The sequence below is a fragment of the Lissotriton helveticus genome, chromosome 6 (genome assembly GCF_964261635.1).
Source record: "Lissotriton helveticus chromosome 6, aLisHel1.1, whole genome shotgun sequence".
Lineage (NCBI taxonomy): Eukaryota > Metazoa > Chordata > Amphibia > Caudata > Salamandridae > Lissotriton > Lissotriton helveticus.
Window position 1 is genome coordinate 1,945,672,263 of NC_136067.1, and position 27,276 is coordinate 1,945,699,538.

The window sequence follows — 27,276 nt, forward strand, 5'->3', positions numbered from 1 at the left end:
AACCCATATTTACTGATCTGGGTTTATTTTAAAACAGAAAATTTGTGGTATCTCAAAGAATGTGTTCAATATATCAAAGTATAAGAACAATACTATTAATGCCCAATGACTTGTAAAGAGAGAACAGAGACACAAACCAATATGCATCAATAAAATTGTATTTCCTTTTTACTACTGTGATTCACCCATTGCACATGACACACGTCATTAAAGCACACGGTGGAGAGGTCAAAAGAAAAATTGGTTTGCCCACACGAAAAAGCACAAGTAATGCATATATTAAAATAACTCCACACGTACCAATTTGGTGTACAATAAATGGCCCCTCGGGTAAATATTGGAGCTGCGGGCCCTCAACCAACTGCATTGAAGAACAGAGCCAATAAACCAAAGATGCTGAAATAACAAACGTGGTTGGCCTTGTAAGGCACACTGGTCCAACAAGAATTTACTTGGGTGAGGAGGGAGTGCAGTAGACGCCCTCCCTTGCTTTCTACGCCTCTGAACGGTAACTTGCGACTGTGGGAGAGCCCTTTTGAAATCGCTGTTGTATGTGTGCGCGTAGTCGAGGCATAACGTCAGAGCATTGCATGGGGCTGTGACTCCATTACTTGAAGCACCACCATTGTTCCTGCAATGTCAGTAGTCCCTCCAGGACTTTGCATCATCCCATCCCTTTCGGCACAGGCCCCTGGAGCAGACACTAAACCCATGCTCATTTGGAACATACCTAAGTGTCCTCTAGCCCAAATTCAAAAGCTCTGGAGCATGGCGGTGCCATGCAATGCTTGAGGCTAGAAATAGGTAAGAGCAAGAAGCCTAGAGGTGCTTAGAGGTGGGAGGCACTGCAGAAGCCAAGAGGAAGGGTGTGCACTGAAGAAGGATGTGTCAGCCACACAAATAAGTAGAGTAGGGCACTTTATATTGAGTCCTGGTAGTAGGCAGTTAGTACTACAGGACCCCAGAGTCTGCAATGGATGAAACAGCAATACAGTGGTGCTGCAGGGGATAGAGCAATGCATGAGTTAGGACCAAGTGTGAGGGAGTGCTCTGGAGCACACAAGCACTCCTGCTACAGCCATCAGGAAGGGAAGAAAATTGCAGGGGCCTAGTGGAAGTGACAGATGCACCTGAATCAAGGAAGGCAGAGTTTAATAGAAGCCTGGCTGAAGACAGCTGAAATGCCAGAAACCGGTTCTAGGAAGCTTGTTTCCGGTCCAGGGAAGGCATGGCTTGGCAGTTCGGGCTGGACTGTTCCCATGAGGCACAGGGTCAGACTGATTTGCATATGGCCATGTCTGAACTGGGGTGGCAGAGTGGGCTAAAGAACGGTGATGGATTAAACCCAGATCTGTTGACTGGGTGTGAGTGTTTGATTGGTTCAGATGCTCCGTCCATCAACACCCCCTTTGGTACTGCTGGGTATCCATGTAAACATTTACCACACACAATGTAGATATATAGCGCGATGTGGATTGGAGCCATTTTTTATTCTCTTTGATATAAGGTTAGCAATACTGAAGGCATATATATTTTCCTTTACATCCATGAAATTAACATTACATCCCTATATTTTAAATTATGTATGAATGTAAAATGTTTCTCACCACTTTTTGCATGTCGCAGGCGGGTGGGTCGACGTTTCGCCTCAATTCATTGTGTTTGTCGCAAATCACCTTTTGAACGTCAGCATTATCAGTGTCCAGTCTAGGATCTAGGCTCTGAAAAATATAATCAATGTAAACAGTTGACCTAATGCAGTCATAACAGTATGCATAGGGGGCCCATTTCACAAAGGTAAACTTACACTTTTGTGTAAATTTACTACTTTTCGGCATTCATAAAGGTACATTTAGACCAAAAGTCCTACTTTACTATTTTTTGGTATTCACAGAGGTAAACTTAGACCAAAACTCTAACTTTACTACTTTCAGTATTCACAAAGGTAAACTAAGATCAAATATCTAACTTTACTAGTACTATCTTACTTTGTGAATACCAAAAAGTAGTAAACTTAGACTTTTAGTCTCAGTTAGACTTTTTGTCTAACTTTATCTTTGTGAATCGGGCCCATACTGTAGTGTGCTAAGGTGAGGTTACATCAACCATATAAAGTGTAAATACAGTTCTCTTTACTCAGTCCTGCTTCTCTGACAATCACCAACAATAGCATTTCAGATTGTTATTTTGTTTTATGATGCTGGCTTGTGCTTTGAGATCTACTGTGACATCACCCACTGGTTGGGCCCTTTAATGTATGTTTACAACTAGCGGACAACATCAGGCTCAAAATCTGGTCCAATCAAAACAAGACAATGGTGGATTTGGGGGAATCCACTCTGTCAGTGCAATCCCTTATGATATTCAGTGTTTTTTACAAGGCATAAGCTTTTACTTAACACAATGGTGGTTTGCACGCTTGTTTATAATGTGATATACTGCCTCATGTGAAAGATGTCTATTGATTTATTTATTTGGGTATTTGTACATTTATTTCTGTATCTGGCTATGCTTTGTAGGCCTATCTTGTGCAGTCGCTTGTAACAGGAGTGGTTTAAGGAAGTCTTAGTGTAATCTCTTTAGAGGATGGATGCTCTAAAAAGATGCAATGGGTTTAATCTAAGGAAGGAGAGGAGTACGCTGGTGTTGATGGGTTAGATCGCTAAGCACAGCGAGAGTATTAAATGGTTCATCGAAGTCTGTCCAATTGTCTTCACAGCCTGGTTTCCTTTCCCATCTATTTATTTTGGTGTCCTTTATCCTGTCTTTTCCATTCATCTGCCTATTGAAAATGTGTTTCAGATGACTTTAATCAGGTTTGTTTTTTAAATGGACACAAGCCGCTGAGTGTGGATTGAGTATATGAAGAATCAGTCTCTGGTTTGTTTATAATCAATTGCCATACCAGAAATTTCAGCCGCCACATCAACCCTGAGGATGTATGACGTTACAACGCAGGCTATTACAACGCCTGCCTTTACAACGCGGTTTTTACATCGCAAACCTTTAAAACGCATAGTGCTTTTAGGCGCTGGATAGTGATTTATTTAATTTACTATTCCAACTCCAGTCCCCGTGGATAGTAGGGAAGGTGTTGGATAGTAAATTAAATATATTCCCTATCCTAGAGCGCCCCCCAGCGCAATGCGTTGTGATGGTTTGCGTTGTAATGACCGCGTTGTAATGGTAGTGCGTTGTAAAAGTTTTGTTGTGATGTTTACCCAACCCTGAGAATTGGAATTACAAAATGGCAGAGATAAGATGACTGTGGGCACCCCAGGTATGGTATGTCCAGCAACCCTAACAAATAAGATGGTTGCACAATATTCAGGGAGAGGCAGGTTATACGGCGCCTGTTAGGAATCAACAGCCTTGACTTGTGTGATTAATGAGGTCAAACACTTTATTGTGACCCCTTATCTTCTGAAGCCTGTACTTTATAGATCTTCCCTAATGGGAATAAGGAGGAGCAGCGAACTACCGTTGTTGCTTGGCTTACTCCTTCGTGACCACGCCCCCTCTCCACTTCCTGGTTCCTGCTCGTGTGCTTTGCTGGCGTCTTGAGGACACTCTGTTGAGATTCTTGAGGATTAACGCTATTATCTTGGTTGCTGCCCCTTGTCCCTTTTGATTTCCTGCTCTTGGAGTGGTGTGTGTTTGCCTGCCGGTCCTCGGCATTTCTTTGCCGCTTCCAGAGCCGGTGAACGCGACGCCCCTACCAACGCTCACGCATTTTGCGGGCGTCGGCTGTTTACTGCATTCATTCTCTTCTTTTTTGGTGGCTGCATTTCCTCCTTTGCTATTACTCTTCTTTTGGGTCATTCCTATTGAGCGTGAGCGCTCCGCCCTGACATACTAGGGGCCGGGTGTCTCACCTCCTGAGTGGGTACTGCTCCGTTGTACTTGCCCCCTGTGCAGCCGGTCGGTGCCCCTCACTCCTTTTCAGTATTTGTTTGATTGTGTTTGGTGTATGGTCGTACTGCTGCGCTGCACTTGCTCCCCCTTCATGCAGCCGGTCGGGTCACCTCACCTTCCTTTATGATATTTGTTTGCGTCTGAGGTGTGTTGAGTCCTTCGTGAGTTCTTTTGGCCCCCTCCCTGTTACCTGAACTCATCGATGAAGCTCGCCCGACCTACAGTTGGGGTAAGATCCATAATTGATCACACATGTCAATGTTTCTCTATGGTAAACAGAATAACAATTAAGAGTGTTACTGTTTATAACTTGCTTTTGTTTCCTAGCCTGGACCATCCCCTGAGACGCCTTCTGTTATTCGTTACCCCTCGTATGAGGAGAGTGGTGGACACTCCTTGGGTAAATTCCCTCATACTTTTAGGAGACAGTAGACAAGAGTGTTTTATAATCTTATATCGCATTCTTGCTTCTGTGTCCTGGAGGTGGAGGGATTCTTCTTCGCTCCTGTGGAAGTTGGCCCTTCTCCTAACAACGCCTGTATCACATATAACTTCTAAAAAAATCTTTATTTTTCCATTTTGTAATAATAACAACACGGTGGGTGAACATGTGCAGGAAGCAGCTCTGCACCAATGCAGGCACAATATACAAGGGAAACCATTTGACAAAAGGGAGTCAGCCAATTGCAGATACCAATAATCATACACATATATATATCAGGGAATGTATACATAGTAGTATTATGGGCTTTCGCTCTCTTCACTGATTGATCCTCTATAGTTCACATCTAAGTAAATGTGATCACTCAGAGATCTCTCCACATTCTAAGGTCCTCATCCAGTTTCTCATCCTTGCTGCATGCTTTTATGTGGATCTCCTCCGCCAGCAACCACTCACGCACATCCTTCAACCAATCGTCCACTGAGGGGTAGCGCTTACCCATCCATACTATAGCAACTCTTCTTCTCGCTAATACCAGGTGTAATTGCAAAGATGTATATGCCATCTCATGCCTTCTGGGTCTCGGGGCTTGTCTCAACAGGCAATGCAGAGGGATTGCCTCCACTCAAAGGCCAGTTCCCACCCTTGCTCGCTCAGCAACACGTATCCAGAACTGGGATACCTCCACGCACCCCCAGGCTAAGTGTAGAAAGACTGCTCCTTCCCTACTACATCTGGGACAGGCGTCGGAGCGATCCAGGTCAATGCGATACAGCCTCACTGAAGTCAAATACACACACTGAAGGCAATTAAAATGTATTGACTTGAAACGGGCATTACAGGATACTGTGTGCTTCTCTCCAGGTCCTGTCACCCATGGGCATCTGTAGATCTCCGTCCCAGGCACTCTGTGTCCTGGGAGGTGAAGCCCTCGAATGCGCCCTGATTGCCCTATACAGCAATTAGATTAATCAATGCCCACTCCCGCAGGTAAGCATAATATCGAGTGTTTTGGTAGTTTGTGGAGCGTTGGGTATGTAGGCCACATTGTTCTGGCCAAGTATTTGAGGCGCGCATGCTGCAAGTACTGTCTCTGCCCCAGGCCGAACTCTTTACAAACCTGTTCACACGTAATAAAGGTTTTGTTAGGATACAGGTCTATCAGCGCCTGGTATCCACCTCTCTCCATGCTTGAAATGAAATGTTTCCCACCATTTTAACCACTGGGGATAGAATCCAGATATTCAGATCCCGATGTACCGGTGGATGCCTGAGTATGCTTTCCACAAATGTATGCCAAATAAATGTGGCCTGTTTGACCATGCACAGCAGGTCTGCCGGTGTGCCCTCACCCTCCTTAAGGTCGCTGGTAGACTAACATGCTGTACTCGCCCTCTAAGACACTTCTCCCAGTTGTCGCCCTCATTCAACCACCGGGCTGCATGTTGGAGATGCGCCGCAAAGTAATATAGGACTAGTCTGTGTGCCTCTAAACCCCACTCCTCAAACTGCCTTGTTAAAACATGTAGGGCCCGACAGAAATATATAGAGGAAGATGCAGTGGTATTGTCCCTAGATGCATCAATGGCATTCGATTCTGTAGAGTGGCCCTATCTCTTTGAGGTACTGAGATGCCTGGGATTGGGCCCGAAAATTTTGAGTTGGGTAAAACTGCTATATACAGATTTATAGGGCCAAGTACGGGTTAATAACTATACGTCCAGAAAATTCCAACTGAGAAGAGGCACCAGGCAGGGCTTCTCCCTGTCCCCCTTCATTTTCGCTTTAATGTTGGAACCATTGGCATCCTGGGTAACAGGAGATGTAATGCTTAGAGGGTTGAAATGGGCGGAAGGACATGATGACAGGATACCGCTCTATGCAGACGCTATCCTGCTTTATCTCCCGTCCCCATACAAATCAATACATGTAATCCTAAATATCTTTATACATTTTGGGAAGTACTCCGGCTATGCGATCAACTGAAGCAAATCGGTATTATTTATCCTCCGGGGTCCTGTTCCCAAACTACTCCCGGGCTGCAAAGTAGAGGTTGCCCTTGACAGATTTCATTACCTCTGGGTTTTTATAACCCAGATCCCCAACTCTTTTATGAGCGAAACCTAGTGGCACCCTTAGATAGACTGCGCAGCGAGGTCAAGCACTGGAGATCCCTGCAACTTTCCCTGTTGGGCCGAGCTGCCCTATTCAAGATGCTAGTTCTTCCTTGCTTTTTGTACATACTTCAAAACTGTCCAAGTAAGGTACCTGATGCTTTTTTTACAAGTGTGGAGGGCGAAGTTAAAATGCTACTGTGGAATGGAGGTCTACCCCGCATAGCGATGCAGAAATTTACTAAGGGGTGGTATGACGGGGATTGCCCTCCCTGATATGAGAGGGCAGTAAACCACGAAATATATCATTCCCTGGTGGACCCGACCTACATGCTCAACAGAACCCAGATGGGTCATGAGGGATGCATTGGGGCTCTCTATATGAAAATCCTGAAAGGACCATATATTAACCCAACAGCCCATACAGTAGAGATTTGGCACCAAGCGACTAGATGCCTTGGATGGTCAAATGTAATAACTCAAGCCACACCACTATGGTCTTCCCAAAAATCTGGGACTGCTATGCAATCAGCCTGGGTTTGATAAGTGGGATAATTTCCACTATAGGGCACCTAGTGAAAAAGGGTAAAATCCTTAAATTTGGGCAACTAAGGGAGAAATATGACTTGGCTCAAGGGGAGGTGTTTTGATACTTACAGATCCCCCATGCATTGGCTGCCGCACTCCCGGACATGAGCAAGTTGCTGGAGTCTTCCCCACTAGAGGATCGGCTGCTGTCCAAGTCAATTTTAGATAGAGCAATCTCACTAACATACCGAAAACTGTGTAATAACCTGCCAGACCTGTTTCAGAAGCACTGAGAAAAATGGCAAACTGACCTGGGACTCATCGAAGAGGAGGACTGGTAGGCTGCGCTGATGTCCCCAAGGGGGACGGCTATCACCCTCCATTTCTGTTTGATACAACTCAAAATCCTACATAGAACTTATTTAACAGGGCTCACGTTAGCGAAAATAGGTTCTAGACCAGACTCGCTGTGCTTGCACACTATCTGGAACTGTCCGATCGTACAACCCATATGGGACAGGCGACAAAACATATACAGGATGCACTAGGGAAGGAACCAACCCTTACACCGACACTCGGGTTCTACAACATATGGGAGGTGACTGACCTCAGGCAGGTGGAACAACTGGCTACGTTGGGGTTCACCCTAGTAAAACGTGAAATAGCTAAAAAGTGGGGAGTGGCGGAGAGACCATCAGACAGGTTATGGGTAATAGAACTAGATAAGTGCATGATAGCTGAGAAGGAGGTTTTCAAATCGAGGGGATGTCCTAAGACATGGGACAACAAATGGGACAAATGGAATGTGAATCGGGGGGATCTGTGTATTTCACCAACTCTAGAAATGGAAAAACAGCAAAATAGGACGCAATCTCTTGTACTCAGTGACTGAAAACTGTACATTCCTTGATATTATGAAGATACTCTACGAACGGCTGTACTGTTTATCTATTAATGTCTGTGACTTTCAAAGTTTGAAATCAATAAAAACATATTTTTAAAAAAAACATGTAGGGCCAACCTGATTCTCTTGTCCGCCCAGTATAGGGACACCAGCACTGAATTCAGCTGCCTAAATACCTCCATGGGCATGACATACAACAGATTCTGAAGCACAGATAGACAATGGGGTAGGACAACCATTTTGGCCACTGTAATTCCACCCATAAGGAAGAGTGGCAGGATGTTCCAGAAGGTCACTGAACGCTTCAGGGATTCAAGTACTCTAGTCCCATTTAGTTGTAGTGATTGTGTTTCCCCGTGTGCAACTTGTATGCCTAATATTCGAAAGTGACCGATCTCCCAACGCAACCTAAGTCTTGGCAGGTCCTCCAATGGTAGCGCAGACAGCCTCGCCAGCAGAAAGATCAGAGATTTCTGCCTGTTAAGGCATAGGCCAGAGTAATTGCAAACTCATCTAAAAGCTGCAGAAGTTTAGGAATCGCTTCTTGGGGGGACGTGACATAGAAAAATGAATCGTCATCATATAGCGATATGAGATGAGAGCTCTCCCCCACGCGTATTCCCTATTGCTCAAGGTCCCGTCTGGCCCACACCACCATGGGCTCAATGGCCAAGGCAAAAAGCAGCAGTGATCGTGGGCAACCCTACTGAGTTCCTCAGCCCAATGTCCAGTTAACAGACCGACTCTGGCCCATCCGAACCCAGACACATGGCTCTGTATAAAGAAGCCTGACCCACCTGCCAAATTGTGTGCCAAACCTGACGCCCTCAATACCTCCTGAAAATATCCTCAATCCACTGTATCAAATGCTTTTTCAAGGTCCATGGATACCTATGCCAATTCCTCATTTCTGTGCTGTGTCTCGTGCATAACATATGATAGGTGCCATATATTCATGAATGTGTTGTGTTCGGGAATGAACCCACACTGGTCTTCGTGTACAAGGTTGGTCATGTGCCGGGCTAGGTGCTTTGCCAGTGCCTTGCATAATATTTTAACATCTGAGTTTATCATGGTAAGCAGGTGGTATGCCGCAGGGTCCCGACCATATCCCCCTGGTTTTTAAAGCATACAAATTTACTCCTCTAGCCAAAGGGGGGGTAACACACCCTGTCGAATGCCTCATTGAATATTTGCAATAGTGGTTGCACCAACTGTTCCCGATAAACCTGGTAGAATTCAATTGCCAATCCATCCCCCCCTCGGTGCTTTCGCTCTCAGTATTTCGGACAGTACCTCAAGTATTCCCTCTGTTGTTAGTTTTGCTTCCAATTCCCTTCGGGCCTCTGGTAGGAGACACGTCAGTTGGAGCCTTCCCAGGAAGTGGACATAGCAGTCCTCCCGGACAGCTGGGTCCCTGGAGTATACTGTATGTACGTGTAGTTGGAATACTTCGAGCATTCCTGCTCTGGAGTACACCATGTCCCCCACTGTGTTACGTAGGCAAGTCATCACAGGGGGGGGCTGCTCCCTATGCAAAATCCATGCCAATAGGTGCCTAGACTTATCACCTTCAGCATGTAGCCACTGATTAGAGAGTAAGCGTATATTTGTCCAGTGAATCCCAGGTATCACTGATCTGCTTGTGCAGCTTGCGTTCTCAGGCATACGGATTGGGAAGCCCCTGGTCTTCTGACTGACTATCTGCTAGTGCATCCTTCCTGTCCCTCAACTCTCGCGGCTGGTGCCGGACTCCGCAAGAAAGTCCCATTCCCGCCCCACATACTACCGCCTTCAAAGCTTCCACCTCTGTACCTCTGATAGCTGTGGTGTTCCAGTTGAGTGTCATATAATCTGACAGCACCTGGGAAAGTGACACCCTTCCCTCCTGATCTTCCAGGATCTTAGGGGACATTCACCAGCAGCGGACCCCTGTTCGATAGCATTCCACTGTATTGCGTAGCACACTGGGGCATAGTCTGCCAAAAACCTAGCCAGGTGGGTTACTTCAGCAGCCAGAAAGGTAGGTGTCTCGGTCACAAAGATCCTATCTAACCTGCTATGTGTGTGGTGTGTGGGTAATTAACATGTGAAGAGCCTCTGCATTGGGTGCATATCCACTAGGCATCCTACAGCCCCAAGTCCCTCTCATTAACTGAAGTTGTTTTGTCATTTGAGGCTTAGTGCCCACTCTGAGGGGATGTCTGTCCAGTGCAGGATCAAGAATGCAGTTGAAATCCCCCAGCCAAATGAGCAGTACATCCAGATCTGCCGCTATAAGATCCTGCAACGCTTGGTAAAAGGCTGGCTCGTCTGTATTCGGGGCATAGGTGTTTAATATGGTGATGTCATAGCCATACAATTGTCCTCATTGGAGCACACAGCGGTCCCCCACATCCGCCTCCACATACTGGACAGTGAACGGAGTTCCCGGGGTCACCCAAAATAGCGCGTAGAATAGGAGTGAAATACCTGTCCACGCCACTTTCTGGCTACACTTGCAGCCCTGCGTGATCTAAGTGTGTTTCCTGCAGGCATGCAAACATTATAATAGACACAAAACAAGGGGCATGGGGTAATTGCAAATGCACATATCTCAATGTCAAAAATGGTAATATTGTACAATATACAAGGGTGCAAAGAATCAGAGGCTCAATACCCCTTAAACCTCCAAGGATATAGATCCTATACATTTACAACAAAACAATGATTCAGCACTCCAACATGTGCAAAAATTAGTATATTCTACAAGTACAAGCAAAGTGAAGAGAAGCACGTCAATTCAGCAGGTTCCTGTTTCCTTGTTTCTTTATTGAAAAAAAAACTTCTTAAAAACCGACAGTAGCAAACTCGTTTTGACGCAAAAGGTCTTCTTCAGGGCTACAAATAAGTGAAATATATTGAAAATGCGCCAGTGTCCAACACAACCTACTCAAAAGAGGAATAAATAGTTTAAAAATACCTCTTATTCCTTAAGTACACCAACAAAGTAAATATCACTTGTTAAGTGACTTCTTAGTGAACTATTCCAATGATTCATTTCAGTGCAGACATGGGTTTTTTAGCCCATGTATATCTCTAAATCAAAAAGAAATGCAAATAAGGTGGAGAGTTTTTCAGGCTCGTAAAGGTAAGCAAATTATCAAAATGTACATCGAGTTAGAGTACAGATATTATTCTATTGGGGAAATGCATGTTAACTGCGATAATAAGGGCATACTATAAGCGTCTTATGATCCAATTGGTTCGATTTTATTGACACATTAAAGAGGAAGGATTCCAGCGTGTCCTGGCATATTGTCGCCCAAGAAAGCCATCAATCACTTTCTAGTGCAGATTGACATATTCAACCACATGTTTGGAGAAATACATTTGAGATCTATATTCTACCTGTTTGCACTTTTAATACCACTGGAAAGTTACCAATTATAAGACAAGAAGTACATGATAGATTTGGGTTGGAATACTCATAGCAAGATTCCATTCTAGCATTGGTTTCCTAAAATGGGTAAAGGCCTTTGGACCTGATAAAATTCCCAGTGACCTATTCCTTTCAGAACCACAGATATGGGCTCCGTAAAGGCTGAAAGACGTTATTGTTCGATTCATTAAAATCTTTACAAAGAGAAACACTCTGATAATAAAATGTTATAGAAAGATAGTTGGTCATACACAAGGTAAAATATTTGACAGTACATAGTTACATAAAGCCAAGAGGGTACCGGATTTAATTGTGCATGATTTTCCTAATGGCATGCGTTTTATGTATGAAATATGTGCCAAGGGACACAGAATATCTCCATTACTAAAAAATATCCTTTCCATTAAAATACACTAAAAGCAATGGATGAGGCACAAGTCCAAAAAAAAGTATGACTATCTGATCCCCTCACTGTGGGGCTCTATTTGAAAGAAGGATAGTCCCTTCTAGAGAAGAATAAAACCTCTAGAGTCACAACGAAACTCAGAGCCATGAAATGAAGTGAGCAGCCAATATGCCACGCAAGGCTGCTAACAAATTGGTCCAGAAAAAAGATGACAACCAACTGCATATTGAGTGGAAGGCGACCAAGTGCAATGTGGTGGAGATTTGGTTAATTGCACTCCCACTGCGTTAGCCTTTTTGCCGCTCTTGTGATGAACTTACTGAACTGGATGTAGAGCATCGGGTTCTCTGGGTTCATGGCTGCTAAAATGGCTTGACGGCAAGAGCGAGCACCAAGTTTGTTCCATTTGCCCCGTAGCAGCGTCCTTCGGTCATTGAGTAGGGCAGGGCAGACACACGCCACATGCTCATTCAACTCAGAGATGTACCAACACCCCCTGCACATTGTATTGTCATTTGAGCTTGTACCCTCCTATTCACAAGAGACCAGAATGACTTTGCATTGGGGTGTTTACTTGCGTAGATTAATTTTGACCAAAACTGGTCAGAGCTTTTTTGTTTATCTTGGAGTATTGCTTGACTGAATGCTTACTGGGCTTGCTTATAGTTGAAGTATAGCTGTACATCATCGGGCACTTCCAGGCATGTATTATAGGTGAATTACATAAGGTTTTTAGTTTTCTCGTCTCTGCAGAAGCGTATAACAGATTCCAGTTTGTAGTTTGAATTGGACAGGAATATATTGAGAAGTTGACTTGAGAAAGACTCCTATGCTTCAGTGGGCAAAATATTGACAGGGCTCCTTGCACCTAACTGGCCTCTACACTTTATCATTACAGTCGGTGTAGAGGAATCTGTCCATTTTAACCTTTTTGAGGTTCTCTGCTTAGATTCCTCTTGTTAAACTTGTTGTTGTGTGTCGAGCAACGCTGGAAAACAGAGTAATTACTTGAGTGCAACGATCACTCTCTCCTCATCGTGCCACAATAGTGTCATTTTCTGTCATCGAGAATATATCATTGTCACACAAGGTGTAATCTAAGAATTATTGAGTGCATCCATTTGTTCTTATCCAGTTTGGGTTTTTTTCTAGGGGAAAAAAAGCATTCAGGGTTGTATAACCCAAACTGCTAAGTTGTAGGACCATGTATTTGCCGAGTTTGCCATATCTGTTACCGGTAGACTTTATTTGATCGATAGTATGTTGTTTACCCCCCCCTGGTATATATAGTCGAGCTCTTTCAGGGCATCTGGAAAGAGGTTTATGTTGAAGTCACCTAAAATTAGGCAAGGTGTGCTTCCATGGTCACTTGTTAGGTTACACATGATCCAGTTCAGATGTTCCAATTTAGCCCTTTTCTCCCTAGCATTTGGTGGGATGAATACTCATATTGTATATCTCTTTTTTTTAAAACTTTATCATATCTGGTGATTGGGATTTTGCAGTAAGGCTGTTGATATTCCAGGAACATACTGTGAGGCCGCGAGGAATGCTATTTCAATCGTGGGTACCCCCAAAAAGTGCTACTGGCAGCCAGGCCCAGTCGGCCGTCATCATAACTGAATTCTCTTTTGCTAGTTGACCATTTCCTTCATGGACTAGAGTTGGTCCAATTATAGGGGCATATTTACAATAACTGGCGCATCCCTGCACATCAGCAGGGATGGACCAGTTATCGTGCGTGTTAGACCTGTCAGCCTTAGGGTGGTCTCCCCTACATTTTTGCCCTTTTTGCCTCCCATTTTTATCCTATATTTTGTTGGACTTAGGACTCTGTGCGCCTCACCACTGCTAAACAGTGCTGAGGTGCAGGTGCTCTTCCCTAAAACCTTGTGAGACTGGCATATCTGCCACAATCCACTGCTACCGCAGTAAGGTTTAATCCTCCATAGGCTAACATTGGGAACCTCCCCTTAGGGAATAACTTCTGACAGGGACCTAATAAGTCTATCATGTTTGGTCTTGTTGGACTCGGGGCGGGGAACCCTTTCCAATTATATATAGGGTTTGGGCATTACTACGCTAGGGATCCCACTTTTATAAAGGGGACCTTTTCCTGCCTACACTTAGATTAGGCTGCAGACTCCCCCCTCCCCTCTGCATACTGATAGCCTGCCTGGGTTGGGAGGTGGGAGTGGTGATTCACACCTTCTTCCCTGGGATGAGCTGTGATGGGCTGCCCACTGTAGCCTTAACGGCCTGTCTCTCGTCACTTTGACAGCTAGGTCAGGGAAGGCAGGGAACATACCAGAACTCCCTGGACTCTTCCAGAAGCCCCTGCCCCAGACCCTTCCAGAGACTTCCACCACTTTCTAGCCCCTAGACTAAAAAGATATATAAGGGAGGGTCCTGGCCTCACATTCTGGTTACACTGCTGGACCTGGAAGAATCCCTGCTGGAGTGAGGACTGCTGTGCAAGAGGATTGCCACTGGGAAGGAGGCTGACTGCTCCAAGGAACTGCTGCCCCACAACCTGCTGAGCTGCCCTACTGTCTGCTGATCCTGCCCTGCATGGGAGACTGCAACATCACCACCAGAGTGTCTCCACAACATCCCAAAGGAACTACTTTTCTTTGAACAGCATTTTAAAGAGTCTTCAACCTTTTAAAGATTGCCTTTTTGGGACTGCACCCTTTTTAAGCTAAAGGAAACTACCTGTCCTTGGACCACAGCGTTTTAAAGACTGCCCTTTGGAACAGCAACAACACTCTCAAGATTTGCCCTGCAACGCTGTGCCTGCCCTCAGCACTGCTTGCCCCGTGATCCTCCCAGGGCTCTGTGATTGCCTCTGCTTCTGGCGCAAGCCCACTGAAACTGGCCCTGAGGTCACCGCCACTGGGACCGGAGCGCGCTGTGTAGCGCTGAGAAGCGAAGCGCTGTGTGGCAGGAGGCTCCGTCGTTGCCCAGGACTTGGAGGCACTGTTAAGCGCTGTGCTAAAGGAGCGCTGTGTGGCTGTGACCCCCACCCGTGCAGCGCCTGCTGAGCCCAAGGCCCCAGGGGGAGAGGAGCCTCGCACCTGCGTCCGCAACCACCACCCCAGGTAACGCCTCAGTGCAACCAGGCTGCTGCGAAGGGGCGGGGTGCGGGTTGGCCGGCTACCTGGAGTGTGGGCTTTGTGCTTGGCTGGGAACCGTCCTTCACTGACTGGCCTATGGAGGCATAATTACTTGGTAATTGACACTGGGGCATTTTTTAGCATTACCAGCAGCGCCTGGGCAGCCGCACTTCCTACGCTGGGAGCATCATTTCTATGAGAGGCACACTTATTACGCTACAAGGGAACTTTGGCCTAAGAACCTTCCCCCAGTGAATTTTGACCATAAGAACCTACCTCAAGTGAACTTTTGCCATCCAAGGACACTGTGAGAAAGACATTACCAGCAAGAGCCCTTGGCACACATGAGCTTTTGGTGATTTGATCAGGCCTGGGAACTGGATTCATTCTTATTGATTATTGATCTTGCTTGGAAACTGGAATCCTTTTTTGTTATTGATCAAGCCTGGGAACTGGATTCATTCTTATTGATTATTGATCTTGCTTGGAAACTGGAATCCTTTTTATTATTGATCTTGCCTGGAGCTGGATTTACCTGCTTTTGGTTCTCGCATAATTCTTAGATAAAGAAATTCTTATTCTTATACAAAACTGGTGTGGCGTTCCTCTTGTGAGTGTTTTTACTGTGTCATCGCCGTTGTGTGTTGCACAAATACCTTACACATTGCCTCTGAAGTTACGCCTTTGCTGCTCTGCGCCAAGCTACCAGGTCGGAAGCGGTGGTCCCTACTTGGACTAGGGTGCATACCCCTGCCAACTAGAGACCCCGGTTCTAACATTAGTGGTCGAGCGGTGGGATAGTACTAGTGCTTGTGTAACACCACGCAGCGACGCAGTGTACACCGCAACCCTACACCTGACACTATTGAATTTTTGTCTACCCTCTCCAATTGGCATTTTTGATTTTTTTTTTTTTTAATTCTCCCTGACTGGCTGCTCTTTTTAAAAGTACTTTTGCCCAAATCCCATTTGGTTTTCCCTACAAACGTCTGAGGCCCTACCTAGCAAGATGCAATTCGAGCTGGCCAATCTGGAAGTTTACACAGTGGCACAACTCAAAGAATTCTGCGCGGAGAAAGGGGTGCCCTTCAAGCGAAGCGCCAAGAAGGCAGAGCTTCAGAAAGCCTTGAGCGCATGGGTAACAGCCCACCCAGAAGGAGATGGGGACGGGCAAGGACCAGAGCACGACGCCACACGAAACCTTGACCTACTGCACTTGGCGGGAAATGGTAATTTGTTACCAGGTACAAGGGTACCTTCCAGGGCAGGCAGTAGTGTGTCAGTGAAGAGCCTGTCCATAGAGGACCTGGAGGACAGGAGGGAGGAGAGACAGCTCAAGTTGGAGCTTGCCAAGCTGGAGAAAGAGCGGGAAAGAGAAAGGTGGTCCATGGAGCAGGATCGCAAGAACAAGCGACTGGCTATGCGAGAAAAAGAACTTGCCCATGAGCTCAGCCTGAAGGAACTGGAAATCCGGGCCCTAGAAGTAGGGGCCAACAGCAACAAGAATGGTGGCAGCGTACCTATGGAAGCTTCACGTGAGTCCAGGGTCTTTATGCCTAAAGATGTGATGGACAGTTTTAAGGTGGGGGATAATATTGAGTGGTTAGCCACCTATGAGGTATCTTTAAGAGCCCATGGGGTCCCAGAGAGTTATTGGGGGGGTGGTTTGTATAAGTACCTACCTCCAGATGTTAGGGACACCCTCCTTTACCTAGAGAAGGAAGACCAGACTAACTATTCTGTCATGAAAGCCGCATTGCTTAAGAGGTTCGGTCTTACCCCTGAGAGGTATAGGCAGAGGTTTAGGAATAGCCACAAACTTCCCACACAGAACTGGGTAGACTTCCTGGACTACGCTAGTAAAGCTTTAGATGGTTGGGTGCGGGGCAGCAATGTGCATGACTATGAAGGGTTGTATGACTTGTTTTTAAGAGAGCACCTTCTAGAGAAATGTTTTCCAGAGCTGCGCCAACACCTGGTTGACCGCAAGTTGACCAATCCTAGGAAGCTTGCGGAGGAGGCGGACACCTGGGTCAGTACCAGGGTGTCCAACAAGGGTTCTGGGGGGGACTCCCAAAGGGGTGGTCAGGGTTCCCACCAGAGGAAAGAGGGGGGAGACAAAAAGAAAGAGTTCTCCAAAGGCCCCCAAAATAATTCACAAGGGAAAGGGTCTGGGTCCCAGCCCCAATCTGGCCACCAGAAGCCCACTTATCCTGACAAAGGTCAGCAGCCCAGAATTGTCCGGTGCTACGAGTGTGGTGAACTTGGACACTACAAGGGGGATCCCAAGTGTCGCAAGAGAGCACCACAGCCCACTGGAGGTAAAAACCCTGGGGTGGCTAGTGTAGCGCTTGGGGAGGAGCTGTCCCTAGATGATGGGAGTGAGGGGGCAGAGCTTGTCCTAGTGTCTCTGGGAGACAGTGAGATGGTTCCTAAGGTCCATGTGCCCTCAAATACTACAAAGTATAGGCAGGGGTCACCCTCAATGGTCGGGGGGTGGAGGCCCTGAGGGACACAGGTGCCAGCATGACTATGGTAAGGAGTCAGCTGGTGTCCCCAGAGCAAATAATTCCCGATGCCATCCATCCAGTTGTGATGGCTGACAGCAGGGGGGGTCACTATAACATAGCACAGGTTCCATTTGAGTGGGGAGGGGTTTCAGGCCTTTTAAGAGTTGCTGTGAGCCCTGCCATGCCAGTGGACTGTCTGTTAGGGAATGACCTAGAGCATACTGCCTGGAAGGAGGTAGAGCTCAAAGCGCATGTGGAGATGCTGGGGTTGCCGGAGTGGATTTGTGCTACCACACGGTCTATGGCTGCCCGGAATGGGAGTCAACCAGGGCTGAAACCTGGAAGAATGGCCCAGCCAGCTGCTAAGAAGGGAGGAGCCCGAGGGCGTGGGAAGCCCGCCCCGGGGCAGTCACCCCGTGAGATGGATGGGGTACCTGAGGAGGTTGCGCCGGAGTCCACGGAGCGGGACGTTGCTCCCTTGGGGGACCTACCTACCCCTGCAGGGTGGCAGGTGGAAGGAGGGCCCACCAGGGAGGAGTTTTGCCGGGCACAGAAGGAGTGTCCTACCCTTGAGGGCATGAGGCGACAGGCCGAAGCCCAAGCAGCAGGCAATGCCTCCGCGAAGTATCATATTTACTGGGAGGATGGGCTCCTTTACAGTGAGCCCAAGGCTCCTGTGCATGGGTCATCAAGGGCCTTAGTGGTCCCCCAGTGCTACAGGGCCTTTCTTTTGGAACTGGCTCATGAGATCCCATTGGCAGGACACTTGGACCAAGACAAGACCTTTGCAAGGCTTGTCCCACATTTTTATTGGCCGCAGATGTGGATCTCCTCAGATACATTCTGCAGGACCTGTCTGACCTGCCAAGCTAGTGGGAAAACAGGGACTAAGCTGAAGGCTCCCCTGGAACCGCTGCCTGTCGTTAGCACCCCCTTTGAGAGGGTGGGCATCGACATTGTTGGGCCCATGGATCCACCGACTTCTTCTGGTCACAGGTTTATCCTGGTTCTGGTGGACCACGCCACCCGGTACCCAGAGGCTATTCCTCTGAGAACCATCACTGCACCTGCAGTGGCACGGGCCCTGATGGGGATTTTTACCAGAGTGGGTTTTCCCAAAGAGGTGGTGTCCGACAAGGGTACCAATTTTATGCCTGCCTACATGCAAGCCATCTGGAAAGAGTGTGGGGTTACTTATAAGTTCTCCACCCCTTACCACCCACAGACCAATGGTCTCGTGGAGAGATTTAAGAAGACCCTAAAGGGCATGATCAGGAGTCTGCCTGAGGGCCTGAGGAAAAAGTGGGACATCCTCTTGCCCTGTTTGTTGTTTTCCTACAGGGAGGTACCGCAGAGAGGAGTGGGATTCAGCCCCTTTGAGCTTTTGTACGGTCACCCTGTTAGAGGACCTCTCAGTTTAGTGAAGGATGGGTGGGAGAAGACTCCAAGGAGGCTTCCCCAAGATGTAGTGAGCTACATGCTGGCCTTCCGCAGCCAAATGGCTAAGTTGTGGAAGCAAGCTTCTGACAACTTAGAGGCCAGCCAGGCGGTGATGAAGGAATGGTACGACCAGAATTCTCAACCTGTGGAGCTAGAACCTGGACAGAAGGTGTGGGTCATGAAGCCTGGGGAGCTTAGTGCCCTCCAGGATCGCTGGACTGGCCCTTATGAGATATTGGAAAAGAAGGGTAAGGCCACTTACCTAGTGGACCTTAAGACCCCCAGGCAGCCCCACCGGGTGCTACACGCCAACCGCCTCAAACCCCACCATGAGAGGTCTGAGCTCACCTTACTGATGGTGACTGATGGGGCCGAGGAAGAGGAAAGTGAACCTCTCCCGGACCTCTTTGCTTCCAAAGAGAAGGATGGATCGGTGGAGGGAGTGGTCCTCTCCCCATCCTTGACTCCTGAGCAACAGAGGGACTGTCGCCAGGTCCTGGGGCAGTTTGCATCAGTGTTTTCCCTTATCCCTGGGATTACCCACCTGTGTACCCATGATGTGGACACAGGAGACAGCCCCCCTGTCAAGTCCAAGTCTTACAGGTTGTCAGATAAGGTGAAGGCCAGCATCCAGAGTGAGGTCACTAAGATGCGGGAATTGGGGGTGATAGAGCCCTCCAACAGCCCTTGGTCCAGTCCGGTGGTTCTGGTACCAAAAGCTGCCCCACCGGGCACCACACCAGAACTTAGGTTCTGTGTGGATTACAGGGGACTGAACTCTGTGACCAAGACTGACGCTCATCCTATCCCGAGGGCGGATGAGCTCATTGACAGGTTGGGGCGGCCTGATACCTGAGTACCTTTGACCTCACGTCGGGGTACTGGCAGATCGCCCTAACAGATGGAGCTAAAGAGAGGTCCGCCTTTTCCACCCCAGAGGGCCACTACCAGTTCAGAGTGATGGATTGAAAAACGCTTCTGCCACCTTCCAGCGGCTGGTGAACCGGGTCCTCTCCGGTTTAGAGGCCTTCTCTGCTGCCTACCTGGACGACATAGCTGTCTTCAGTAGCAGCTGGGAGGACCATTTGGGTCACCTCCAGGAAGTGCTTCAGGCTCTGCAGCAGGCAAGCCTGACTATCAAAGCTAGCAAATGCCAGATAGGGCAGGGGTCGGTAGTCTACCTAGGACACTCGGTAGGCGGGGGCAAGGTACAGCCCCTACAGGCCAAGATAGAAACCATCCTGGCCTGGGAGCCTCCCAAAACACAGACTGAGGTCAGGGCATTCCTGGGCCTCACAGGATACTACCGCAGATTTGTCAAGGGCTATGGCACTATTGTGGCCCCCTTGACTGAGCTAACCTCTAAGAAACAACCTAGAAAAGTGATCTGGACAGAGGCTTGCCAAAAAGCCTTTGACTCTCTAAAGCAGGCCATGTGCACCGCTCCTGTGCTCAGAGCCCCTGACTTCTCCAAAGAGTTCATTGTCCAAACGGACGCCTCAGAGCATGGCATAGGGGCGGTACTTTCGCAACTCAATGAGGAGGGAAGGGACCAACCAGTAGCCTTCATCTCCAGGAGGCTGCTCCCCCGAGAACAGCGGTGGAGTGCGATAGAGAGAGAAGCCTTCGCGATGGTTTGGGCTGTGAAGAAGCTGAGGCCATACTTTTTTGGCTCCCACTTCCTGATTCAGACTGACCACCGGCCCCTCAGGTGGCTCATGCAAATGAGGGGCGAGAATCCTAAATTGTTGAGGTGGTCCATTTCTCTACAGGGGATGGACTTCAGGGTGGAACACAGACCCGGAGTAGACCACGCCAATGCTGACGGTCTCTCTCGGTTTTTCCGCCTTAGTGATGAGAACTCCCTGGAGGATGGGTAGTTCTCCCCACTTTCAGCTGGGGGGGACACGTGTTAGACCTGTCAGCCTTAGGGTGGTCTCCCCTACATTTTTGCCCTTTTTGCCTCCCATTTTTATCCTATATTTTGTTGGACTTAGGACTCTGTGCGCCTCACCACTGCTAAACAGTGCTGAGGTGCAGGTGCTCTTCCCTAAAACCTTGTGAGACTGGCATATCTGCCACAAGCCACTGCTACCGCAGTAAGGTTTAATCCTCCATAGGCTAACATTGGGAACCTCCCCTTAGGGAATAACTTCTGACAGGGACCTAATAAGTCTATCATGTTTGGTCTTGTTGGACTCGGGGCGGGGAACCCTTTCCAATGATATATAGGGTTTGGGCATTACTACGCTAGGGATCCCACTTTTATAAAGGGGACCTTTTCCTGCCTACACTTAGATTAGGCTGCAGACTCCCCCCTCCCCTCTGCATACTGATAGCCTGCCTGGGTTGGGAGGTGGGAGTGGTGATTCACACCTTCTTCCCTGGGATGAGCTGTGATGGGCTGCCCACTGTAGCCTTAACGGCCTGTCTCTCGTCACTGTGACAGCTAGGTCAGGGAAGGCAGGGAACATACCAGAACTCCCTGGACTCTTCCAGAAGCCCCTGCCCCCAGACCCTTCCAGAGACTTCCACCACTTTCTAGCCCCTAGACTAAAAAGATATATAAGGGAGGGTCCTGGCCTCACATTCTGGTTTCACTGCTGGACCTGGAAGAATCCCTGCTGGAGTGAGGACTGCTGCGCAAGAGGATTGCCACTGGGAAGGAGGCTGACTGCTCCAAGGAACTGCTGCCCCACAACCTGCTGAGCTGCCCTACTGTCTGCTGATCCTGCCCTGCATGGGAGACTGCAACATCTCCACCAGAGTGTCTCCACAACATCCCAAAGGAACTACTTTTCTTTGAACAGCATTTTAAAGAGTCTTCAACCTTTTAAAGATTGCCTTTTTGGGACTGCACCCTTTTTAAGCTAAAGGAAACTACCTGTCCTTGGACCACAGCGTTTTAAAGACTGCCCTTTGGAACAGCAACAACACTCTCAAGATTTGCCCTGCAACGCTGTGCCTGCCCTCAGCACTGCTTTCCCCGTGATCCTCCCAGGGCTCTGTGATTGCCTCTGCTTCTGGCGCAAGCCCACTGAAACTGGCCCTGAGGTCACCGCCACTGGGACCGGAGCGCGCTGTGTAGCGCTGAGAAGCAAAGCGCTGTGTGGCAGGAGGCTCTGTCGTTGCCCAGGACTTGGAGGCACTGTTAAGCGCTGTGCTAAAGGAGCGCTGTGTGGCTGTGACCCCCACCCGTGCAGCGCCTGCTGAGCCCAAGGCCCCAGGGGGAGAGGAGCCTCGCACCCGCGTCCGCAACCACCACCCCAGGTAACTCCTCAGTGCAACCAGGCTGCTGCGAAGGGGCGGGGTGCGGGTTGGCCGGGTACCTGGAGTGTGGGCTTTGTGCTTGGCTGGGAACCGTCCTTCACTGACTGGCCTACGGGGGCATAATTACTTGGTAATTGACACTGGGGCATTTTTTAGCATTACCAGCAGCGCCTGGGCAGCCGCACTTCCTACGCTGGGAGCATCATTTCTATGAGAGGCACACTTATTACGCTACAAGGGAACTTTGGCCTAAGAACCTTCCCCCAGTGAATTTTGACCATAAGAACCTACCTCAAGTGAACTTTTGCCATCCAAGGACACTGTGAGAAAGACATTACCAGCAAGAGCCCTTGGCACACATGAGCTTTTGGTGATTTGATCAGGCCTGGGAACTGGATTCATTCTTATTGATTATTGATCTTGCTTGGAAACTGGAATCCTTTTTTGTTATTGATCAAGCCTGGGAACTGGATTCATTCTTATTGATTATTGATCTTGCTTGGAAACTGGAATCCTTTTTATTATTGATCTTGCCTGGAGCTGGATTTACCTGCTTTTGGTTCTCGCATAATTCTTAGATAAAGAAATTCTTATTCTTATACAAAACTGGTGTGGTGTTACTCTTGTGAGTGTTTTTACTGTGTCATCGCCGTTGTGTGTTGCACAAATACCTTACACATTGCCTCTGAAGTTACGCCTTTGCTGCTCTGCGCCAAGCTACCAGGTCGGAAGCGGTGGTCCCTACTTGGACTAGGGTGCATACCCCTGCCAACTAGAGAGCCCGGTTCTAACAGTGCGCCACAGCTCCGCCATCATGGATGCGCCGCATTTACAATGCGGAGCACCATGGTGCAAAAACGGCACAGATGCGTGACGCATCTGTGCCGTAAAAGTGACGCATTGCTAGAGTTGCATCGCAAGCGCGACGCAGCTCCAGCAATGCTCCGGGGGCCCTATCTAGTTAATGCTGCGTCAATCCTTACGCCTGCTTCAAGCAGGCGCAGGTTCTTGACGCAGCATGGGCCTAAAAGTGACTGAGTGAAATCTTGTAGATTTCACTCAGCCACTTTTAGGAGGCGTTCAGGCGCTGGAACGCCCCTCCCTGCACAGGAACGCCTACATGTGGCGCAGGGCACTACAACGTGACGCATCTCCCAAATGCATCATGTTGTAAGTACCCCTGCACCATGGAACAGGATTTGCGGCGCCGCTGCGTCACAAAAGTGACGCAACGGCGGCGTAAATGAGGCGCAAGGGGCTTGTAAATCTGCCCCTTAGTATTGAGTAGGGTAGATTACCAGAGTTGCGAAGGGAAGCCGGAGGTATTACGAGTACAGACGGGTACCCTGTTCCAGTTGTGGGAGATATTTTAATGCCCCAGCTGTTAAACCGATCAGTTTTGATAATGCCAGCTCCTTTATTGCCTCTGATGCTAATGTGATTGGTGTCGATTCAGTTCTTTGATTCCCTTTAATGGGTATAAATTCAATAGATGTTATGTTGATGGATTCCAGGTGAATTTGAACTGTTTAAGGACATTCCCTCTATTTAGGGTGTCATGCGGACCTTGGGTGACGTACTTCGAAATGAATAACAATTTAGAGGAGAGGTTTGCTGTAGCCAGGTCCCGTCCTGGGGCCATGAATATGCTCTTGTCCTTTTTCTGTGGTCGGTCAATTCTCCATTGATTGGTAATTGGTCGTTGCTGAAATCCTTCAGGTTCACCATCAAATTGAGGGAACACCTTATTAAGGACAGTTTTACACGTATTCGCTGTATCTGTTTTTTTTAAAAAGTGTTATCCAAAGGCTTTCCTTGCCTCCTGGGTTTAATTTGTTGTTAGATTGCTCTGTGACAACCGTTCTCTGTTTTGGCTTAGTCTTGCTTGCTGGGATCAGGGGAAATGTGGGGGCTTCAAATCCTGTTGCTAGGGGGTTAAAAGCTGAAACTGGCTCAGAATTTTTTCTTGCTCTGCTACGGCCTGAGGTTGTAATTTCTTTGATGTGACTTCCCATCTGCGTCCGGAAGATTGCCTGGGCTCATTGTGGTAGCATGATGCAGATGTCACATTGCTTGTCGGCACAACTGGAGGTTTTGGAGATAGTTTTTGTGGCAGAGACAAACTGCTATTGATACTGGCTTGTCGATCCAGATTGTTGATTACTTTTGTGTCTTAAAAGATGATTGCTGATTGTGTTTTGTGTCACTTGACTTGTTATGCTTTTTTCATAATCTTTTTTTCCCCTTTTGCTCAGCTGTTATTTTTGAGGTGGATTGTTCAATATACTGTTGTCTGGGCTGATACACGTAAAGTCCCCATTGCCCAGTGAGGGTGTTATCGTTGACTTGGTCTGCAGGTCTGTCCTTGGTACCGTTGGGTCCAGTTTATCTCATTTATCTTGGTGGTTAGATCTACGCTTCGCAATTGCAGCTTGATTATCGGGCAGTAGGTTGGCCACTGAGATGACTGTTTGTGGAGTAGGTGTACTCACACCAGAATTCATTTTGCCTATGTTGGTTCCTCGTTTCACGTTATGCTCTTTAGAGACTGTTGGCGCAGCTACGGCCGTTGAATGGGAATGCTGGTGCTGAGGTGGGTCCTGACTAGGTGCTGGTGATTTCCTAATTTCTGTTAGAACTGCATTTATTTATTTTACTTTATTTAGAAAGTTTTATATAGCATGAATGTGATCCTAGAGGGTTTTAGAGCGCTTTACATGAAGAGAATGCAATTAGCCATTGGTCTGATCAACACGCAAACACAAGTGTGAGAGACAAACACATATCATAAAATGCAAATAGGATAAACAGTGTTGGTCTGGAATAGAGCCAGTACTAGGAAGGACAGTGTACATAAGAGTTTGGTATCTATACCTTTTCAGTGTCACCGATATATTGACTTAGGGTAGGAACTTAGTCAGTAGATAAGATCTGGTTTCTCTTTTGAAGGCGGAAGTAGAGGGATTTAGGCAAAGGTCCGGTGATAAAGAGTTCCATATCTTGGGTGCGATAGCCGAGAATGCTCTAGCGCCAGTTTTTTTTTCTGAGTTCGTTGGGGTTTCAGAAGCAAGGTAAACGTACTTTGTGAGGATCTGCTGCCCCCTGATTTTTCTAGCTTTTGGGCCAGGTAGCTGCGGGTGTTGAACTGTAACGCTTTGTGCATCATGCAAGCAATTTTCAGTTGGATTACTGCTTCAAATTGATAGCCGGTTTAAGGTTTTGAGGGCTGGTGAGATGTGCTCATTTCTTTTGGTTCCGAGGACAAGTCTTGCTGCTGTGTTGAGGAAGGCTCTCAGTGGGGCTAGTTTGTATCTAGGTAGGCCACATAATGTGGCACTCCTATAATCCAGCCTGGGTCTTGGACCTCTTGTTTTAGATCTTCATGAGGTAGGTACTAAGTAACTGGAGCTGTAACTGTATTAAGGAACTAAGGGAGAGAGGACAGACTGTCAATTATTGTGGAACAACAACATACTGCTTGTACCAGTTTAGCTTTGGACTGGGCTTTTGTGATCAGTTTGTTAAGGGCTTCCAGTTTGTGGTTGATCCCTGCAGTGTACACACCAAGTGTGTTTAAAAGGGCGACTAGGAGGTGAAGTTTATCCGAATTATAGATTAGCGCGGTTACTGCGGATTGGAGACTTTGCAAAAGTTGGGGCCAAAGTGCGTTAGGAGCGATCGCAGCCGAGTCGCGACCTTCATGTGAATCCAGGATCCTATTAAAATCTGCCTGGAAGAAGGATAGGTCCAGTAGGAAGCGGTAGTGAGGCTCACCTCGCTTTATTTCAGGGTGGTCAGGACTAACAGGATCTGAAGGAGTTAATGGGTTCAGTAATTTGATGTTACCTGGTCCATTGAGCTGCTTGGGGTCTGAAGATATTCTTACTCTCGGCTGGTTCAATGGTGTAAATTAATTCATCAGATTAATGGCGCAGGGATAGCTTTGAGTTTGAGTGAGAATCCTCACTTGATATGGTAATTGGGAAAGAAACTTGTGCCTTGTGAGTTTGTAGAGTTAGTGACTCATGTTGAGTTTCATCACTTAACTGAAGAGTTTGCCCTGGCTTGAGGTTTTTTGGTGTGGAATGTTCTTCCATTTTTAATAGACCGTCTAGCTGTAGACGGGAGCCCTACCCATTGGGTTTCTTGTTAATTATGGCCGGTACTCTTATTTGCCCTGGTTCTACTTTCGGGCGTGGCCGAGTGAAATGAGTGAGCAATGCTGTCTTTTCACTTTGGCAGTTTGGTGATGGTGGTTTTATGCTGTTTTTCTTGAGGTAATCTCTTGGGGTCCTCTTTGGTTCACCGACTGCTGTTGTGCATGCCTTTTGTCTTGGGTATTTAGTTTGTCCAATGGTGTTAAGGTTCTCACTACTGTGTCCACAACTGTTGTACAGCCAAGAGTTCAAGGTCCTGTTCTGAGAGCTGGGGTAAAGGGGTTAGGTGCACGGGGGCAAGGTATGTTGCACTGGGGTAGGGGATGTTAAAACCACCCTGTATCTATAGGGTCAATGGTGGATTTTGTACTGGGCTTCTTGCAGTGTTTTTCTTCTTTCCTTACTCTTCCTGACCTCATCATGCAGTTATTGTAACTGAAACTTAAGATGATTGCGCCAGCTTCTCCCATTTGCTCTTGCTTGGGACTCTTGGTGCTCTTCAATGTTGATGACAGAGGGGAGCTCTGCGCCGTGCAGACCCAATTGCCCTTGATACTGCCCTTGGTACTGCCTTTGCCTTCCAGGTAGGATAGATCTTGATGAGATAGATGATATAGATCTTTCTCCTCCCCACTCGTTTGAACAATTTGGCCTTCAACTCAGTGTAATGTGGGAGCTATGGAAGGTGACTAATTAGGGCTGGGGTGTGTCTTGAGTAATAAAGGAGCTCCTTGGTTTAGTTAGGGTTAGGTTGGCATTGTTAAACCCTGGTGCAGAACAACAATGTACTTTGTGTCCGGGAGGCCTGCCTCTCTTGGCTATGAAGGACCGATTGACCCAGTGGAGCCTATCTGCTGTCCTCTGGCCATCTGGTGCTCCTCCGGTAGTCCTTCAGTGGTTCCCCGACATTTAGGGGGGCCAGTCCAGATTGTGGAGGAGTGAGCACCCCCTTTCACTCCTTGGCTCGTTAGCCCCTAGCTGCTCTGCTGGGCTCACCGAACTGTGAGGGGGGGGCTGGTATGGCAGCCGAGACAAGTACAGATGGACAGTGCA

The 27,276-nt window shown here is 47.7% G+C and overlaps 1 protein-coding gene across 2 annotated transcripts in view; it reads right to left on the bottom strand.

Annotated features, from left to right (window-relative positions):
* The window catches only part of LOC144761974 (cysteine-rich secretory protein 2-like), a 298,644-nt gene that overhangs the window by 262,884 nt on the left and 8,484 nt on the right, over positions 1 to 27,276 (bottom strand). For both annotated transcript variants that reach the window (XM_078647144.1, XM_078647143.1), the window contains exon 3: positions 1,608 to 1,721. In XM_078647144.1, the coding sequence (XP_078503270.1) occupies positions 1,608 to 1,721 (114 nt within the window). The remainder of the gene's footprint in view (positions 1 to 1,607; positions 1,722 to 27,276) is intronic.